Raw genomic sequence first — 15,367 nt, forward strand, 5'->3', positions numbered from 1 at the left:
CTCCCTCTTCCCCATGCGTGCATGGGGAGGCATCTCTGGTCCCTGTAAACTGTGGTGTGGGGCTCCTTGCTGAGCAGGTGTTTCTGTAATTCAGGTTAAAAGTGGGGGTCACCTGCCTCCCTTTTCCTGGTGGGAGGCAGGTTACCCCCAGCACATCTGGCACAACTGTAAATCCATTGAGCTATTCTGAACCATCTCGAGGATGATGGACAAGTACTGTTGTTATGCTTCAAAAATATTATTTGGGCATCTTTCCATGTCTTTTCTGGGCTCAGATACCCTCAACCTGAGACGTAAATTGTCAGAACTGCCCACAGGTGTAATCCTCTCGGGAGGCTGGGCCCCGTCCTGGGTGCTGTAGCTCAGAGGTGGGTCGGAGGCTGAAGAACTGTGTCCTCAGTCCATGTGTGTCCAGGTTGGTGCTTTCCAGCCTCTGATTTCCTTCTGAAGGATTTTTGTAGACTACGTGCCCTGCAGCAAGCTGAAGCCTAATGACAGTGGTTTTTTTGGTTGCATTTTGCAAGTCATTGAGGAGTTTTCTGTTTGTCCCCAGTTTGGGTGTCCGTAGCGTCCAGGCGCTTGGATGCCACAGGACGGATTCTCCCCAGCTCTGCAGGGATACAAATGCTGTTGCTTGCAAATAGGTATTGAAGTGAGACTAGTGAAGTATTTTCTTAGCAAAGTAGAGTCGGAGTCAGGTAAGAAAGGTTGTTCAAGGCCGTGAACCTCTTGCCATCCATCTCCACTGAGGTAATAATTTGAAGGTTGTTTTCTGCTACAGGGCAGCCTGATGGGGGGGGTGTCTGTCTGCCCATGCTGTGGTCCTTCCTGGCACATGTAACCCAGGCTTCTGGTTGCTATTTCTGGCTCCTGCTCAGCCCTGTGACTTGTTCAAGCTCCTTGACACCTTGTTGGTCCTTTTGCGTATCTGTGAAATGCTTCAGAGCATGGAAATTTCCAAGTTACAGTTTTCCCCGCAGCAGCTGGAATCCAGCTATGCCGTACGTATATTTTAGGACTCAGGTGTAGGAGCAGGCACTGCAGTGCCGGTCACTGCAGGCACGGCTGGGGACCGGCATCATGGTGGCTTTGGGACTCGGACCTTCTGAAGTGATGGTGCATGGCGCGTTAGACCGCGTGGTGATGGTGCTACATTAATGTATATTGTACATACATTATATATACATCCTGAATATAAAACAGGCAGGGAAAGCAGCCCGGGCAGAGCTAATTGCTGCTGAAAGACAAACAGGGGACGGATAAAGGATATTAAGCAGGAGGGAATTGGAGTAAATCCATTCCCGAGAACTGGTGGTCTGGTGTGTGGGCATTCTCGCGTTGTGCCGCAGCAAAGCCGGGGCAGGGCTGAGGGGAGACGGCATCCCAGCTCCTGGGGGATGCGACCTGGTGGGGAGCCGATGGGAGAGGAGAGGGGGGCCTGGAGCATGTGGGGCTTGTGAAGGTGGGCATGGGGCAGCACAGGGGCTGGGGCAGCTCTGCTCCTGCTCCTCCAGGCTTGGTGGCATGGCCTGTCCCCTCCCTGTCTCCGCCAGGGTGGGTAGGGAGGGCTGGGGACCCCTTTCCTCCTTGCCCTTGAGGCTTACCCTATGGTCTGGTGAAGTGGGGTACTCCCCCCAATGGGTGCCTGCCACAGCCCCAGATCTGGCCAGCACATCTCCTGGCGAGCTTTGCATCAGGTCTGGGGGTGCCCGGGGGGTCTTTGGGGACCTCAGGCACTGGAGTACTGCCCCAGACAAACTGGAAAATGTGAGGATAGGCGGGAGCGAGCCTGTCTGGTGTGGGAGGCCCCTGGAGCCCTCCCCGACAAGTGGGGCACCACACTGTCCTGTGGGACCCAGGGGCACAGCGCTGCGTGTCCTGCCCTCTGCGGTGGCAGGAGGTGGCAGGACCCCAGTGTGGGCAGTGCTAGTGGGGGGGTCTGGGTTGGGCTGGTGTGCACCCTGCAGTGCAGTTGCACTCCTGGGGCAGGACCGAGGTACTTTCTCCTTAGTACCATTTTTTTCTTCACAGTAGCCCCACATCTGCCCGCATGGCCCAAGTCCCTGCTGTGTCCTGTGGTGTCCTCTATGGGGAAGGTCAGAGCCGATGAAGGAAGCCTGTGGGCTGGTCCCCAGCCGACTGCAGCTCCAAGCCAACTTGCTTTTTTTTCCTCCCCACCCTCTGTCATCCCTCTTCCTGTCCCTTATGGCCTTTAAAACATTTGTCTCTTATCTTGAACATCTCTGAGGCCTCGGAGCTGTCCTTGCCTTGGAAAAAGCTAAAAAGCTCTTTTCTCCTATGCCTGGGCACCTGCAGAGGGTGCAGGTCCTTCTCTGCAGCAGCCTGGGAAGCCGCTGCACCGTGGGGACCGGGGTGGGGGGATATTTCTGTGCATAGGAGACGGTTCCTCCTTTTCTGCCCTCCCATTCCTTGTTGGAGCTGCGAGTCTTCACCAGCGCACAGGCTGCTCCCCGGTTTGCTCCTGGCCTGGCTGCTTGCCCTGCCCCAGCAGAGCTGGCCTTGTCCGGTGGGTCAGTGCCCCTGTCCTGGCATGTTAGCAGGATGCTGAACCCCGAGATGGGCAAAGGGGCCGTGCTGCGGGTGGTCTTGTTATTTAGTCTTATTTGGTGATGCTCTGGGGTTTCTTAGGGTCCTGATCCTGCTTCATTCTGTTGTCACCAGTGGGGATTTGGTTCATGGCTGCACAGCCACTGGGGTGCCGTTGTTCCCCTCTCCTGGACATATGTTCCTCATGGTTGGAGAGGGTTGGATGTGAAGAAATCAGAGTGAAGCCTGCGCTTGTGTCTTTAGGCATTCAGAAGGTATGAGCCAGGCATCCTGAAAGCAGGGGAATTGGGTTAAAACCCACAAATATTCTAATAACAGCCCCTCCAGCACTTGCTTCAGCCTGTGTGAACCTCCAAGGTAGGTGCCAAACTCTTTTTTGCTAATGTGAGGACAGAGCTGAACAGGTGGTGACAGGGACAAGTGGTTCAAGTGGGGTGTTTCGGGAAAAGACTGTTTCAGGCATGGACCAGGCATGCTGTGCTGCAGCCCCTGGCCCCCCCCAAATCCTCCCTCCTGCTCAGGCTGTGCAGGGCAGCAGGGGCAGGCACAGGCGCAGTGTCCCTGCACAGGGTGAGCAGCCGCAGGGTGCCTCTGGGTGCCCCTGATATCTGGAGGTTACAAGTAATGATTAGCCCTTGCTTGGATTTAAAGCACTCTGAGGATTAATGTCATGTTTTCTCCTATGCCTACCCCTCCCCGCCCCTCTCAGGGGGGTGGCAGGCCTGAGTTGGCAGCTGGGTGCAGGCTCTGGGCAAGGGAACGGTTGCAGGATGAGGCCCGTCCCAAATGCCTACATCCCCCACCAGGGTGGGAGGCAGGGAGAGAGCATTGCCGTGGCTGCTGTGTGACCAAGCCCTGTGTGCCTCAGTTTCCCCTGCCGGCAGCTGGGAGAGCTCCCAGCCTGTGGAGGGTGCTGGTGGTGCGTGCATGAAGCCCAGCAGCAAAGTGCTGGCACAGCTCTGCTGCCCTCCCCTCCTTGCCTGGGCTTCCTGGTGTGATGGGTGCCACGATGCCCTGCTCCCAGTGTATGGGCCCAGGGTGGGGGGGGACAGGGACGGACCCCATGGTGGGGCAGCCCTGGGGGACACAGCCCAGGGAGGAAGGTGCTTTTGCTCCAGCATGAGGCAAAGGGCTGGCACTGCAGAAGCACTTGGCAAGTCTCCTGATCCCTGCAGCCCCTTGGCCCCCCCCGCCAAGTTCCCTTTCCGAGTGGGGAAAGCCATTGTGCCCACGAGGGCTGAAGAGCAAGCCACGAGCGTGGTTTTGGTGCAGCCTGGGGCCCAGCACCATGCTCCCACTGCTCTGGAGAGCCCTTTGCACCAGCCCCGAACTATGCTGGCCCTTCTTCAACTCTGGGGCTGTGAGGCATCAAGGCAGCCCCTTCCTGGGTGGGCTGGTGGTACACTGGCCCCGGGGCACCTGGGCTGCAACCCAGCACTCCCCTCCATCCCTGCTGGCAGGCCTGTGCATGCCAGAATGTGGGGAGGGTTGTCCTCTGTGAGCATTGCTTTTGTGAGGGATGTGCCCAGTGCTAGTGGTCATCAAAAGGTACTTTTTTTTTTTTTTTTTTTTTTTTAAATAAAATGCAAGTTGGGGTAAATTTTTTCAGCGGATTTTCCAGCATTTCCAGGACAGGGGTTGGTTTTGCCAGCCCTTACCCCCCCTCCCCCGCTTTAATTTCTACCAAATTAATCAGAAACATTTTGATGCTCAAAATCAGAGGCTGTATCTGGGATTGAAGGAAACTTTGAATCAGCTTGTAGATAGAACTTCTCCATGCAGCAGCCACCTCCCTGTCTTCCTCTGGGTTTGCAGATGCCTCCAAAATGATGGCTGGCAGCCAGCTTTGCTAGGCTGGCGGGAGGGGGAATAAGAACAGTGCCCCTCTGCCCCACAGCCTTCTCCGCTGGGATCTAAGGACTTACTGTGATGTTACTAAAACCTCGGCCCAGCTTAGCCCGGACCCCTTCTAAGAGCTGAGCTGTGTCCCATTGTGGTCAGAGGGAGCTGGCTCTGCTTCGGTGCCTGAGTCACCAAATCGTGCTTTGGGTGGCAGTGCAGACTGCAAACGGTTGCCTTCTGTGCCGGGTGGGATTGCAAGGACATGAGGAGACTGTGTCATGGGGTCAGCAGGGGTGGTGGGAGCAAGGAGGGACTCACCAGCAACCACCGCCTTTGCAGGAGCTTGGCTCAGTGGCATGGCTCAGTGCTTGCTTGGAGGGCTGGCACCTCTGGTGTCGGTGGGTTCCCAAGCTTCTCCCTCCCCCGGGAGGGATCTTGGTGTGGTTTTTTTGGTGGGTGAGGAGGTGCAGGATCAGGCCCAGCCCATGAGTCACATCTCTGTGGGACAACTCAGGCATTAGCTGGGTGCCCGCCGTCCCCTGTGGCACTGCAGCAGTTAGGGGTGCTCTTCTGTGGGGTGGTACCACAGCTGACATCTTTCTGCTGGCCTGAATCCTGTGCTGAAATGCCCATGGAGGTCTCTTGGGCTCTGCTGGGACTCTGTGATCCCCTCACTTTTAAAGGGAAAAATGTGCTACGCGGGTTGGTCTGTGCCACCCTGTGGGATTCGTTTGCCTCTCCTTAGAGTGAAAAGTGGAGGAGCTCATACATGGGGCAACTTCCCCCTGCTTCCAGCAGCATGTGCCATCCTTGGCCGCTGCCAGGGCTTCCTGCCCAGAGGACGGAGCCAGGCTCTTCTCAGTGGTGCCCAGGGACAGGACCAGAGGCCGTGGGCACAAACTGGAACACAGGAGGGTCCTTCTGAACATCAGGAAACACTTTTTCACTGTCAGGGTGGCCGAGCGCTGGCACAGGTTGCCCAGGGAGATGGTGGAGTCTCCATCCGTGGAGATACTCAAAAGCCACCTGGACAGGGTCCTGGGCAGCTGGCTCTGGGTGGCCCTGATGGAGCAGGGGGTTGGACAAGGTGACCTCCAGAGGTGCCTCCAACCACAACCAGCCTGTGATTCTGTGATTCAGTCCTCGAGCACAGCATGGTGGCCTCTAGCATGGCCAACGTGCAAGGGGTTCAGAAGAGCACAGTGGGGGTCCTTGATGGGGTGAAGTGCAGGCACCCATGCCACAGGGACCAAGATGCCAGCAGGACCCCGTTTGAAACTCGTTGCTGTTCAGGTCTCCCCAATGCCTTGTGCACCCTGTGGATCTCCCCGGTGGCAGATTTTGGAGCCAGGGAGAAGAGCATTTCCACAGGAATCTCCATCCCTATTAGTGGGTAGCAGGCGCACTGAGTCCCTTCCAGCCTGGCACCCTGGGGCCCGAGCGCCTCTGGCTGGGTGCATCATTGCTTCTTGCCAGGGATGGAGGGAAGATCCTTTCTACTCTTGTTTTCCTTAGGCTACCTTATGGAGCCAGCACAGGGATGTTTCCTGGGGTTCAGCGCTGATCAGAGAGGGGGGATTATGTCTCATGGTCATTGCCCCCAGGCTGGCTTGACCCGGGGCAAGCAGGCACAGGACAGCCGCAGCTCCTGCTGCCTCCCTCCTGCTTTGGGCAGCACCCCCCAGGGCCGGGGAGTTTGGCTGAGTGGGTAGGTTGTGCACAACATGATAAATTAGGTCTTTCCTATCACGTGTCCCATCTGTCTCTCCCTTTCCCCCTCCTTTTCCTGTCTGTGTTTCGTCTCCTCTCTTGGCTCTGGGCTGACTCTTCTCTCCACTTTGTGTCTTGTCCTCCTTGTTTGTGCGGCAGCTCAGGACAAGGAGTTTTTACAGTTGTGGGTGCTTGGAGATTGGTGATGCCAGCCCTGACCACAGTGGGAAGGGTGTAGAGCAGCCAAGAACTGGTGGCTGCAACCCCCCAGGGTGAGGGCAAGGCGGGGGCTCATGGCTGGAAATGCCATTGAGGATGCTGAGGCTGCTCAGGCTGAGACCCCCTTATGCATGGGGCTGCCTGAGTGCTGCTCCCATGGGAGCTGTGGGGGCCCGTGCCTGCACTGCTGCCCCACCGGGAGCCAGGGAACTGGTAAGCCCGACTGGTCCCCAGCCTGGCTAAACTCGAGGGGATTGCGCTGCCAAGGTCGGTGTGTCGGGTTAGGGTGCAAACAGACTGGGCAAGGATTTCGGAAGAGGGGGGCTTGCTGGGAAGCATAGGATGACTGGTCCTCCCTTGCCACAGGCTTCTGTGTTTAGCTCAAGCGAGACTCCCCCTACCCTGGGCTGTCCCATTCCAGCGGCTCAGGAGTCCCTGTGTGAGGCCGAGCTTGTCATCTGACAGCATGGCACATGCCAGCCTGCCTGCCTGAGTGGTGCCTGGCTCTGCAGGGGGCTCATGGGGAGGGGTGTCAGGGCTGCAACCTGGTCCCTGCCCTGCTGGTTCCCCCAGGGCTGATGTTCATGGGTGGAGGGGATGGTCCATGAGCATCCCAACCCATGGGTACCATTTGGAGAACTCATACTGGTGAGTGACTGGGCAGTTAGGGCTGAGCAGGGTTTTCTCCCTCTGCATCCAGCACAGTCAGGCTCTGCGTGGCCGGACCACGCAGGTGTGTGCCTGCACCTCTCTAGCAGGAGCCTGCTGGGGGTCTGCCAGCAAGTCCCAGACTTTGCCTGGCTTGTGCTTCTTCCCCTGGGGCTCCTGATGGCTTGGCGCACTCTGGAGTTTTCATCAGCATGTGTCCAAACCCGTGGGTGCTACCTGAGCACTGCTCCTCCCAGCAGGCTGCCTACACCTGGTAAATATTACCTGTTCCCTGTCTGCAGGCTGCCTGCCCAGCCACAGCCAGCCCTGCCGGCCCACCCCTGGGCTGCCACTGCCCGCTGCTGCAGCACCCGCTGCCATCCTGCAGCTGCTCTGGCAGTGCCCCTGTCTGTGCTCTGGGGTTTCCCACCACTCACTGAAGGCAGGATCCGTCCCTCTGCTGCGGTGGTGTCAGTGCTGTGCTTTACGGGCACTTCGTGCTGTTGCATTACGGGGGTACAAGGCACCTCTGTGGTGCGGTACCTAGCCCTGGTGTTTGCTCTGTGGCGTTGTCCCTCCCAGGGGACAAGGTGGGGGCACAAGGAGCCACGTGCCCTGCAGGCAGGGATGTGCTGCATGTCACGCTCTGCACTTCACTGTGGACAAGGGCAATGAAGGAGCTTCTGTTCAGCTCTCGCTGCTGGTACATCTCCAAGCTGACTAGTGCAAGTGGGGTGCTTGGGTATGTGTTTTGGAGGTGGCGCAGGTGTTTGCTGCCCTAGGACCCATGTAAGAGATGGGGGTGGTGATGCAGGAAAGTGCCAGATTAACTTGGGATGAAGATGTATAGTGGGTCCAGCTCCTTGCTGAGCAGCCAGTGCAGGAGCTGAGCTCTCTGCATGGTGAAGGATCCTGGCAGGATCGCAGCCTGTGCCGGCTCTCTGGTGCCTGGCCCGGGATGAGTCAGGTGTTTGCAGGCAAGTGGGGCGGATGGGGCTGGCACCAGCATCTACGTGGGATCCTCCCGCCACACCAAGGGGCTGCGGTGTGGGCACAGAGCTCCTGGCAAGGCAGGAGCCCGACGGTGGGATGGGAAGGCAGCCCAGTTCCCAGCTCGGCTGCGGCTGCGGTACACATCAATCACTGCACGGGGGTGTTGGGGTTGGGGAAGAGGCGGCTCTGCAGAAAGCGCTGCCTTGTACGCGGCGGCAGCCTGGCAGTGACGAGCTGTGCTGGAAGCATGGGGAGCTGGCAGCAAGGTAGGGCTGGCCCTGCTGTGGAGAAGGCAACTACACGGGATGCTCTGCGGTGCTGCTGGCTGCCTGTGAGACACTCTGGGCTTTAGCTGTCAGCGGGTGCCCAGCGTGGGGAGCACTAGCCTGGGTGGGATGCAGGTCCTGGAGCCCGGACTGGGGGGACAGAGCACTTTTCCAGCTAGGGAACGGTTTGGGGAATTGCAGATCTCTGCCCCTGCCAGTCCTGCATGAGGAGGAGCGGTGTGCAGTCTCCAGGAGCTGGGGGTACCCTGCATTTCTGATCCCACCCCCTTCACCATAAACAGGGCAGCTCATATGATTTTTTGGCCTTGCTGCAGAGCAGCCCAGGAGAGCTCTCTGGGCTGCCCACTGCACTGCAGAACAGTCTGGGGATTTGCATGTCCCCCACTGTCAGGGGGTGAGGGCTGGGTGACAGTGAGGCTCAGGGGTGCTGCATGTTGCTGGGGCTTTGGGGACCGCATTCCTTGTTCACGTTATGTGTTCCTGGAAGATACCCAGGACTCCTTGCTGGGGCTCCTCTCATGTTTCCAGGATGGCTGCAAGGCGCTGCCTATGCTGCCTGTGCTCTCATCCTGCCTGTCCCCTGCCTGCTCAGCCTCTGCCCCACAGCAGGGGTGCTGGGTACCGCAGCCCTGGTGAGCTCCTCTGTTGTTCCTGGGGGCTGGCAAGTACTTGGACCCCCTGCCTGGTGTCACGCAGCCACTACCACCCCCACAGGGTGCTCCCTGTGCCCAGCTTGCTCCTCATCTCCAGCTGCCTCTGTGGCAGCCATCTGTCCTGCAGCAGCCGTCTGTCCTGCAGCATGGCAGTGGGCTTTGCCACCAGGATCAGCCCCACGGGGCCCTCAGCAGCTGCCGAATGCAGCGGCAAGGGAGGAGCGTGCTTGGTTGTTACCCAGCTCTGTGCACCCCTGTTGCGCTGGAGCCCATGGAGACCTGTTCAGGCACTCAGCATGGGTCTTTGCACAGAGACTCATGCCTGCCCATGTCTGTGATGCTTCAGAAGAAAAGCATCATGGATGGACAGTGTCCTCAGCAGGGAGCGAGGAGGGGAGAGCAGGGCCCAGGAGCAAAGGGGGATGCTCAGCCTTGAAAACCAGCCTAGCAGCAGAGAGTGAATGGGCAGGGGGAAGGGGAAAGCAGGCTTGGGTGAAAGCCTGTTTGGAGGTGGCAGGGAAGGAAAGGCTCTGGGAGGGGAGCACTGCGGAGGCTGGAGCCGGGATATGCTAGGGAAGTGCGGGGGCAGAGCGTCTGGGAAAGCTGTGAATCCACACTCCAGCTTGAAGGGGGGGGAGAGGAAAACACCAAGGGAAGGAGGAGCAGGCAGGGAGATGATGGGAGGAGATTACAGACATGACAAGCAGCCCTACCTCTGATCCTACTAAGGCTTTCTTTGCAGTTGTGGTTCCCATGTGCCTGTTTCAGTAGCCTGGAGCTCCAACCGGCTCCAGCCATTTCACCTGATGTCTGCCCTCAGGAGCATATCCCCCAGCCCATTTTGGGGGATGGTGCACCAGAAGCAAGCCAGCCCTCACTGAGAACCAGGGTTGTGCTTGGCATATGGCACCGGGGACCATGGGTGCAGAGGAGTCCTTGAGCCAGTACCCTGCACAGAGCAAGGGTCTGGGGAGATGGCGCCTGCTGTCTCCTGCCTCTTCCAGCCGCTGCCCGGGCAGCTGCCATCCTCAGCACGGGAGCTGCTCTGTCCCTGGCTTTGCTCCTGAGGGAACATGCGTGAGCAAGGCTAGGTGCTGGGAAGGGCTGGGACTGCCCGGGGAGCCTGTGTGCCCCGCAGGATTGGGTCCTGCTCCTGCTGTGGGTAATATTTAGAAACAAATTAAATTATTTGGGACAGCATTTTGAGTGGTCTCAATCAAGTTTGCTGCAGTTGTGGTCTAAACTTCTTCTAAAGGTTTATGATGGCAAATATGTCCATTAAATTGTCCCTTTGGCAGCATGCTGGGACCCATGTCCTTTCTTGACCTGTGGCCCCCCACATCGGGGTCTCCTGGGGGGCTGTCCTGTGACGACAGGCAGCAGGAGGTGAGTTTTGCATCCAGAAAGTGCTGTGTGATGGCAAGCACTCTCCACGACTGGCTTCTCGCTGTCTGAAAGTGTGCGTTCTGCTTTTAAGTCAGGGGTAGTTCCTGCTTAAGGCACAGAGATGCTCCCATAATAAACATCATCTGCTTCTGAAGCACTTGAGCACTCTAGGAAAGTCCACGGGGAAGAAATCTAGCTCCCCAGGGGGTAGAAGGGGCTGGGACAGGTCACACCACCTGCCTCACCGTGAGTGCTGCTCAGGTCCTGACGGAGTCCTCCAGGTGCCCCCAGGGTGCTGAGCACCCCCAACCTGGCAGAGGGAACGGTCAGGGTGCTGGCAGTTATGCCGGCCTCAGTGTCCTTCTCCCACAGCTGGGCCTGCAGCAGCCCTGGGTGCAGGTGACCAGGCTGCAGGGGGGGTGGCAGCATCCCACTGCTGGCCCGAGCCCTGGGGGCTGGGTGCCGCCTTCCCCAGGGGCTTGGTGCTGCCAGGCTGAGGCTGACACTGACCCTTGGTGCCCAGCCAGCCCTGAGCCTCGCCTGGTCCCCCTGCCTGCGCTGCTGCAAGCAGTGTTGGGGTGAGCGGTAGTGCTGCAGGCAGCCCCGGCTCCATGCTCCCAGCCTTTCTGCTCTGCTCCACCATGGGCAGGCAGAGGGTGGGCAGGGAACCCCAGGCAGCAAGCAGCACTGCCCACGTAGACGTGTCACCAATGCCCCACTGGCTCCTGAATGCAGCCATTGTGGCTGTGCCCAGGAGCATGGCGGTGCCAGCATGGCCCCCCCCGCCTGCGCTGCCTATGCCGGGACTGTGCGCATCTGTGGGGCTCAGCTGCAGTGGTGCTGTGCCCCCAGGGTCGCTGCCTTCCCTGCCAGCCCCATCTCCCTCACGGCATCTCCCAGACCCTTTTACCCTGGCAATGAGTTTGCAGCCCCGTGTGGAGGACCAGAGCCTTCCCAGCATGGCTGCAAGCCAAGAGACTGAGGGGCTTCCTGCTCCTCCCCAAGCCTGTCCTGCCCTGGGAGCATGGAGGGTCTCATTCCTCCCTCCTCTGTGTTCCACGCTGCTGCGGCAGGAGCAATGCCACAGGGATGGGGTCAATGGGCCCTTGCTGGGACGGGGCCCGTTGGTGCTCATGTTTCTTCTGAGCCCGTGCTGAGCCTCGTCTCCCTGCTGAGGCATGGGGACGGGTGCTGCTGGGGAGCCCGTTGGCACCTGCAGCAGGTGGGGCAGGAGGGAGAGCGTGTGGCTGGGCCAAGTCGTGCTTGGACCAGGGAAAGGGGGCCGTGGCCAGGATCCCAAAGCAGGGTGGCAGGAGAAGCCAGGCCACAATGGGAGCAGGGAGATGGTCCCTGGGAGCTTGCCAGACCCCTTTGCCGGGGCTCTGCTACTCCGGCACTCCTGTGTCATGCTCTCACCTGCTTCAGCTGAAAGTTAGGGTCCCTGGATCAGGTTCCTTGCCCAACGTCAGATGGTTTGAACTGGAGCTTAATATGCAAAAGTAGGGCTGGCTGGGAGAGGTGGGATGAATTCCCAGCCTGCCACCCTTAAACAACCCCCATCACTTCCTCAGGGATCAGTGCTTCCCAGTGCAGGGAAGTAGTTTGGAAGAAAGTTTAGAAACCTTGAGTGAAAAACTCGGCGTGTTTTTTGGCCCAAAGTGATGGTTGTCATTTTAGAGATTTCACATCAATTAAAAAATTCATATGCTGAGATCCAAATGGAAGTGGTTGGGAATGATCCAGACAGGGATTGGAGCTGGGAGCATTCAACTGCTTGAATTTGCAGTGGATAAACAGCAGCCCTGTTTCCTCTGTGAAAAAAATAAACCACTGGTGACCTTTGAAATCTTCTTGTGCCCTTGGCTGAACACTGGAGTCTGTTAGGAGAAGCTGAGCTGATGTTTCTTAGGGGCCAGTGGCAGGTTGTCCTGCCTGTTCTGGCTGGGAGAGCTTGGCCCTGGGGCAGGGGGGTGAAATCCTGGCTCTTTTGGTGTGACCCAAGTCCTTCTGCGGTGACCGCACAGCACTTGCTTGGCCAGTACGGCCAGCAGCAGTGTCACTGCCCTACGGGAGGCACAGGCTGACTCGCTCTGTCTTCTCTGCCCATCCCTTCCCTTGCCTCCTGTCTGTCCTCTCCCACTCCTGGGAGCCAGTTTTAGCAGTTTTTCTGGGTAAGGGTTCACATCTCCCCGTTGTGCTGAGGACATCTGAAAGGCAGAGGTGGGACATGAGCTATGGTGTGAGATGTGTTTTCTTTGTAAAAGGAAGTCAGCAAGTTTGCGGATGACACCAAGCTGAGGGCGCATTCGATTCACCAGGGGGACGGGATGCCATCCAGAGGGACCTTGGCGGGCTGGAGAAGTGGGCCCGTGTGAACCTCATGAAGTTCAACAAGGACACGTGCAAGGTCCTGCACCTGGGTTGGGGCAGTCCCCAGTACCAGCACAGACTGGGGGCTGGATGGGTTGAGAGCAGCCCTGTGGAGAAGGACTTGGGGGTACTGGTGGGTGACAAATTGGACATGAGCCGGCAATGTGCACTCGCAGCTCAGAAAGCCAACTGTATCCTGGGTGGCATCACAGGCAGCATGGCCAGCAGGTCGAGGGAGGGGATTCTGCCCCTCTACTCCGCTCTGGTGAGATCCTCTGGAGTACTCTGTCCAGCTCTGGGGTCCCCAGCATAAGAAAGACACGGACCTGCTTGAGCGGGTCTAGAGGAGGCCACAGAAATGGTCAGAGGGATGGAACACCTCTGCTGTGGAGAGAGGCTGAGAGGGCTGGGATTGTTCAGCCTGGAGAAGAAAAGGCTCTGAGGAGACCTTACAGCAGCCTTTCACTGTATAAAGGGGGCTTAAAGAAAGACATAGAGAAACTTTTTACCAGGGCCTGTAGTGACAAGACAAGGGGCAATGGTTTCAAACTGAAAGAGGGTAGGATTAGACAGGACGTAAGGAAGAAATATTTTATGATGAGAGTGGCAAGACACTGGACCAGGTTACCCGGAGAAACTGTGGATGCCCCATGCCTGGAAGTGTTCTAAGTCAGGTTGGATGGGGCTTTGAGCAACCTGGTCTAGTGGAAAGTGTCCATGCCCATGGCAGGGGCGTTGGACTAGATGGTTTTTGAAGGTCCCTTCCAATCTAAACCATTCTGTGATTCTAAAAGTGGTCTTTCCCTGCCTGCCTTAGGTCATGGTCCTGACTGGGCTCTTGCTTTCCCATGCCTGCTAGAACAGCGTTTAGGTAGTTGGGACTTACAGGAGGTGATGGTGGTGGGATGTCATGTCACCAAGCAACTCCTCCAGCCCCAGGGTGGCCAGGTCCATGGCCTGGAATTGTGCTGGGACCTCATCCTTGCATTAGTGCTGCTAGGGCTGGGGCAAAGCCTGGGGTTTGGCAGCTCAGGGAGAAGCTGGCTCCCTGCCCGTGCCACGTGGGCTATCATTCCAGAAACAGAGATCAGAAATATCCCATATGGGCTTCCACACTCCAAAAAAGTGCAGTTTTTCTGGTGTTGCAGGCATTACTCGGGGCTGCTCCTGTGGCTGCTTTGTGGGCAAGGTAGGTGATGTGACTGTGGGCAGATGCTGTTGACTGAGCCAGCTCATCCAGCCACAGCCACAGCCCTCAGGCACTCTGGTGGTGGCAAACCCAGCTGGTCCTGCACGGCTGGATGCGGCCTGGGGAGCCCAGCAATGGGGAGCTGGTGGGGCCTGAGCAGCCCAAGTGGTGCATTGGTGATGGTCACAAAGGGTGCTCGATGACCTCTGCATGCATGGACTGTCCCAGGAGCCCTCACCAGCCCCACGTTGCATTTGCATAAAAGTTTCAAAAACAAAAAGGTTTCAAAAACATGTTTCAGAGCTCCCCAGCATGGAAAGTGCCTTCCCCTCCCCTGTCTGGCCCTGGGTTTGTTTTTGCGTCTTGTACAGGACAGGCAGCTGGAGCTGGAGGCAGGTTTTGTCCTGACTGATGCGCAGGGTCCGGCCATGCTGGCCGTGGGAACCCAGCATGCTGCTGCTGCCGGGAAGTCCAGAGGGGAAAAAACCAGCCATCCCGGATGCAATATGTGGAGTTGTCCATGTTTGCATTTTCCTGTGTCAGTGCAGCCTTTAATCTGACTCACAGCCCGTTTTTTCCTCCTGGAATAAACCCTTCCACTCATAAAAAATACTAGTGAAGGTACCAAAGGCCCCAGGGCTGGGCTGAGCAGGGGCTTATGGCCAGCCCCACACTGCTGTGAGTGCGGTGAGTCCCTGCCACCAGTGTTGTTCCCCACACCGCTGGACCTTTGCAAAGCCACCTCCTGGTGCAGACAGGGAGCCGGGTGTCTGGCAGCAGATCTGTGCGTACAGGCAGCAGGGCAGAGATGGGAAGGTCCCACACCCACCCACGTGGTCAGGGCATCCCGGGCTGCTGGCTGCCTGGCCAGCATCCTCCATCCCCGTGCGCCCGGGTGACACCTCCTGTCTCTCCTTGTGGGTGGTGGTGGCAGAGCAGGGTGACCAGCGGCCATGACGACAGAGACAGGCCCCGGTTCGGAGGTGAAGAACGCGCAGGAGGAGGCTCCACAGCAGCAGCTGGAGGCGGCTGCGCAGGGCCCCACCGCTGCAGCCACCAACCCTGCCAGCCGGGACGCTGAGGTCAATGAGAAGCCCGGGGCACAGTCCGATGCCCGAAATACAGAGCCGGTGAGTGGATGACGGCCAGGTGCCATGAGATGCAGCATAGGGGAAGGCATAGCAGGGGAAGGGGACGTGCCACCGCTCTCTGCTGCCCATCGCCATGCCCTTGCTGCAGCACGGGGGCTGCAGGGAGCCCAGTGAGGTGGACACCTTCCCCTGTGCTGTCGGCTCCAGGGGAACATCCCAGAGGGGAGCCCCCTACAACCAGGGCAGTGGATGGGCTCTGCTGGCTGCCTCCCAGCTGCCTGCACGGGTCCTTGCAGGCAGGACAGGCAGAATGAGCAGTATGGCAGCCCAAAGTGCTGACTGTACTGGAAATGGCACTGCCGTGGCTGCCAGCCGGGGCGGGGGGAGGAAGTGGGTGGCCCCGTGTCCCAG

The 15,367-nt window shown here is 58.4% G+C and overlaps 1 protein-coding gene across 18 annotated transcripts in view; it reads left to right on the plus strand.

Annotated features, from left to right (window-relative positions):
• Window positions 1–15,367, plus strand: part of EPB41L1 (erythrocyte membrane protein band 4.1 like 1) — a 72,091-nt gene that overhangs the window by 25,380 nt on the left and 31,344 nt on the right. For 15 of the 18 annotated variants that reach the window (XM_030009156.2, XM_030009162.2, XM_030009166.2 and 12 more), the window contains one exon: window positions 14,800–14,995. In XM_030009156.2, the coding sequence (XP_029865016.1) occupies window positions 14,819–14,995 (177 nt within the window). In that variant the 5' untranslated portion in view covers window positions 14,800–14,818. Of the gene's footprint in view, window positions 1–6,272; window positions 6,553–14,799; window positions 14,996–15,367 lie in introns of those variants that run through there. The other 3 variants (XM_030009158.2, XM_030009157.2, XM_041122433.1) reach the window with 2 other exon arrangements.

The sequence above is a fragment of the Aquila chrysaetos genome, chromosome 3 (genome assembly GCF_900496995.4).
Source record: "Aquila chrysaetos chrysaetos chromosome 3, bAquChr1.4, whole genome shotgun sequence".
Classification (NCBI taxonomy): domain Eukaryota; kingdom Metazoa; phylum Chordata; class Aves; order Accipitriformes; family Accipitridae; genus Aquila; species Aquila chrysaetos.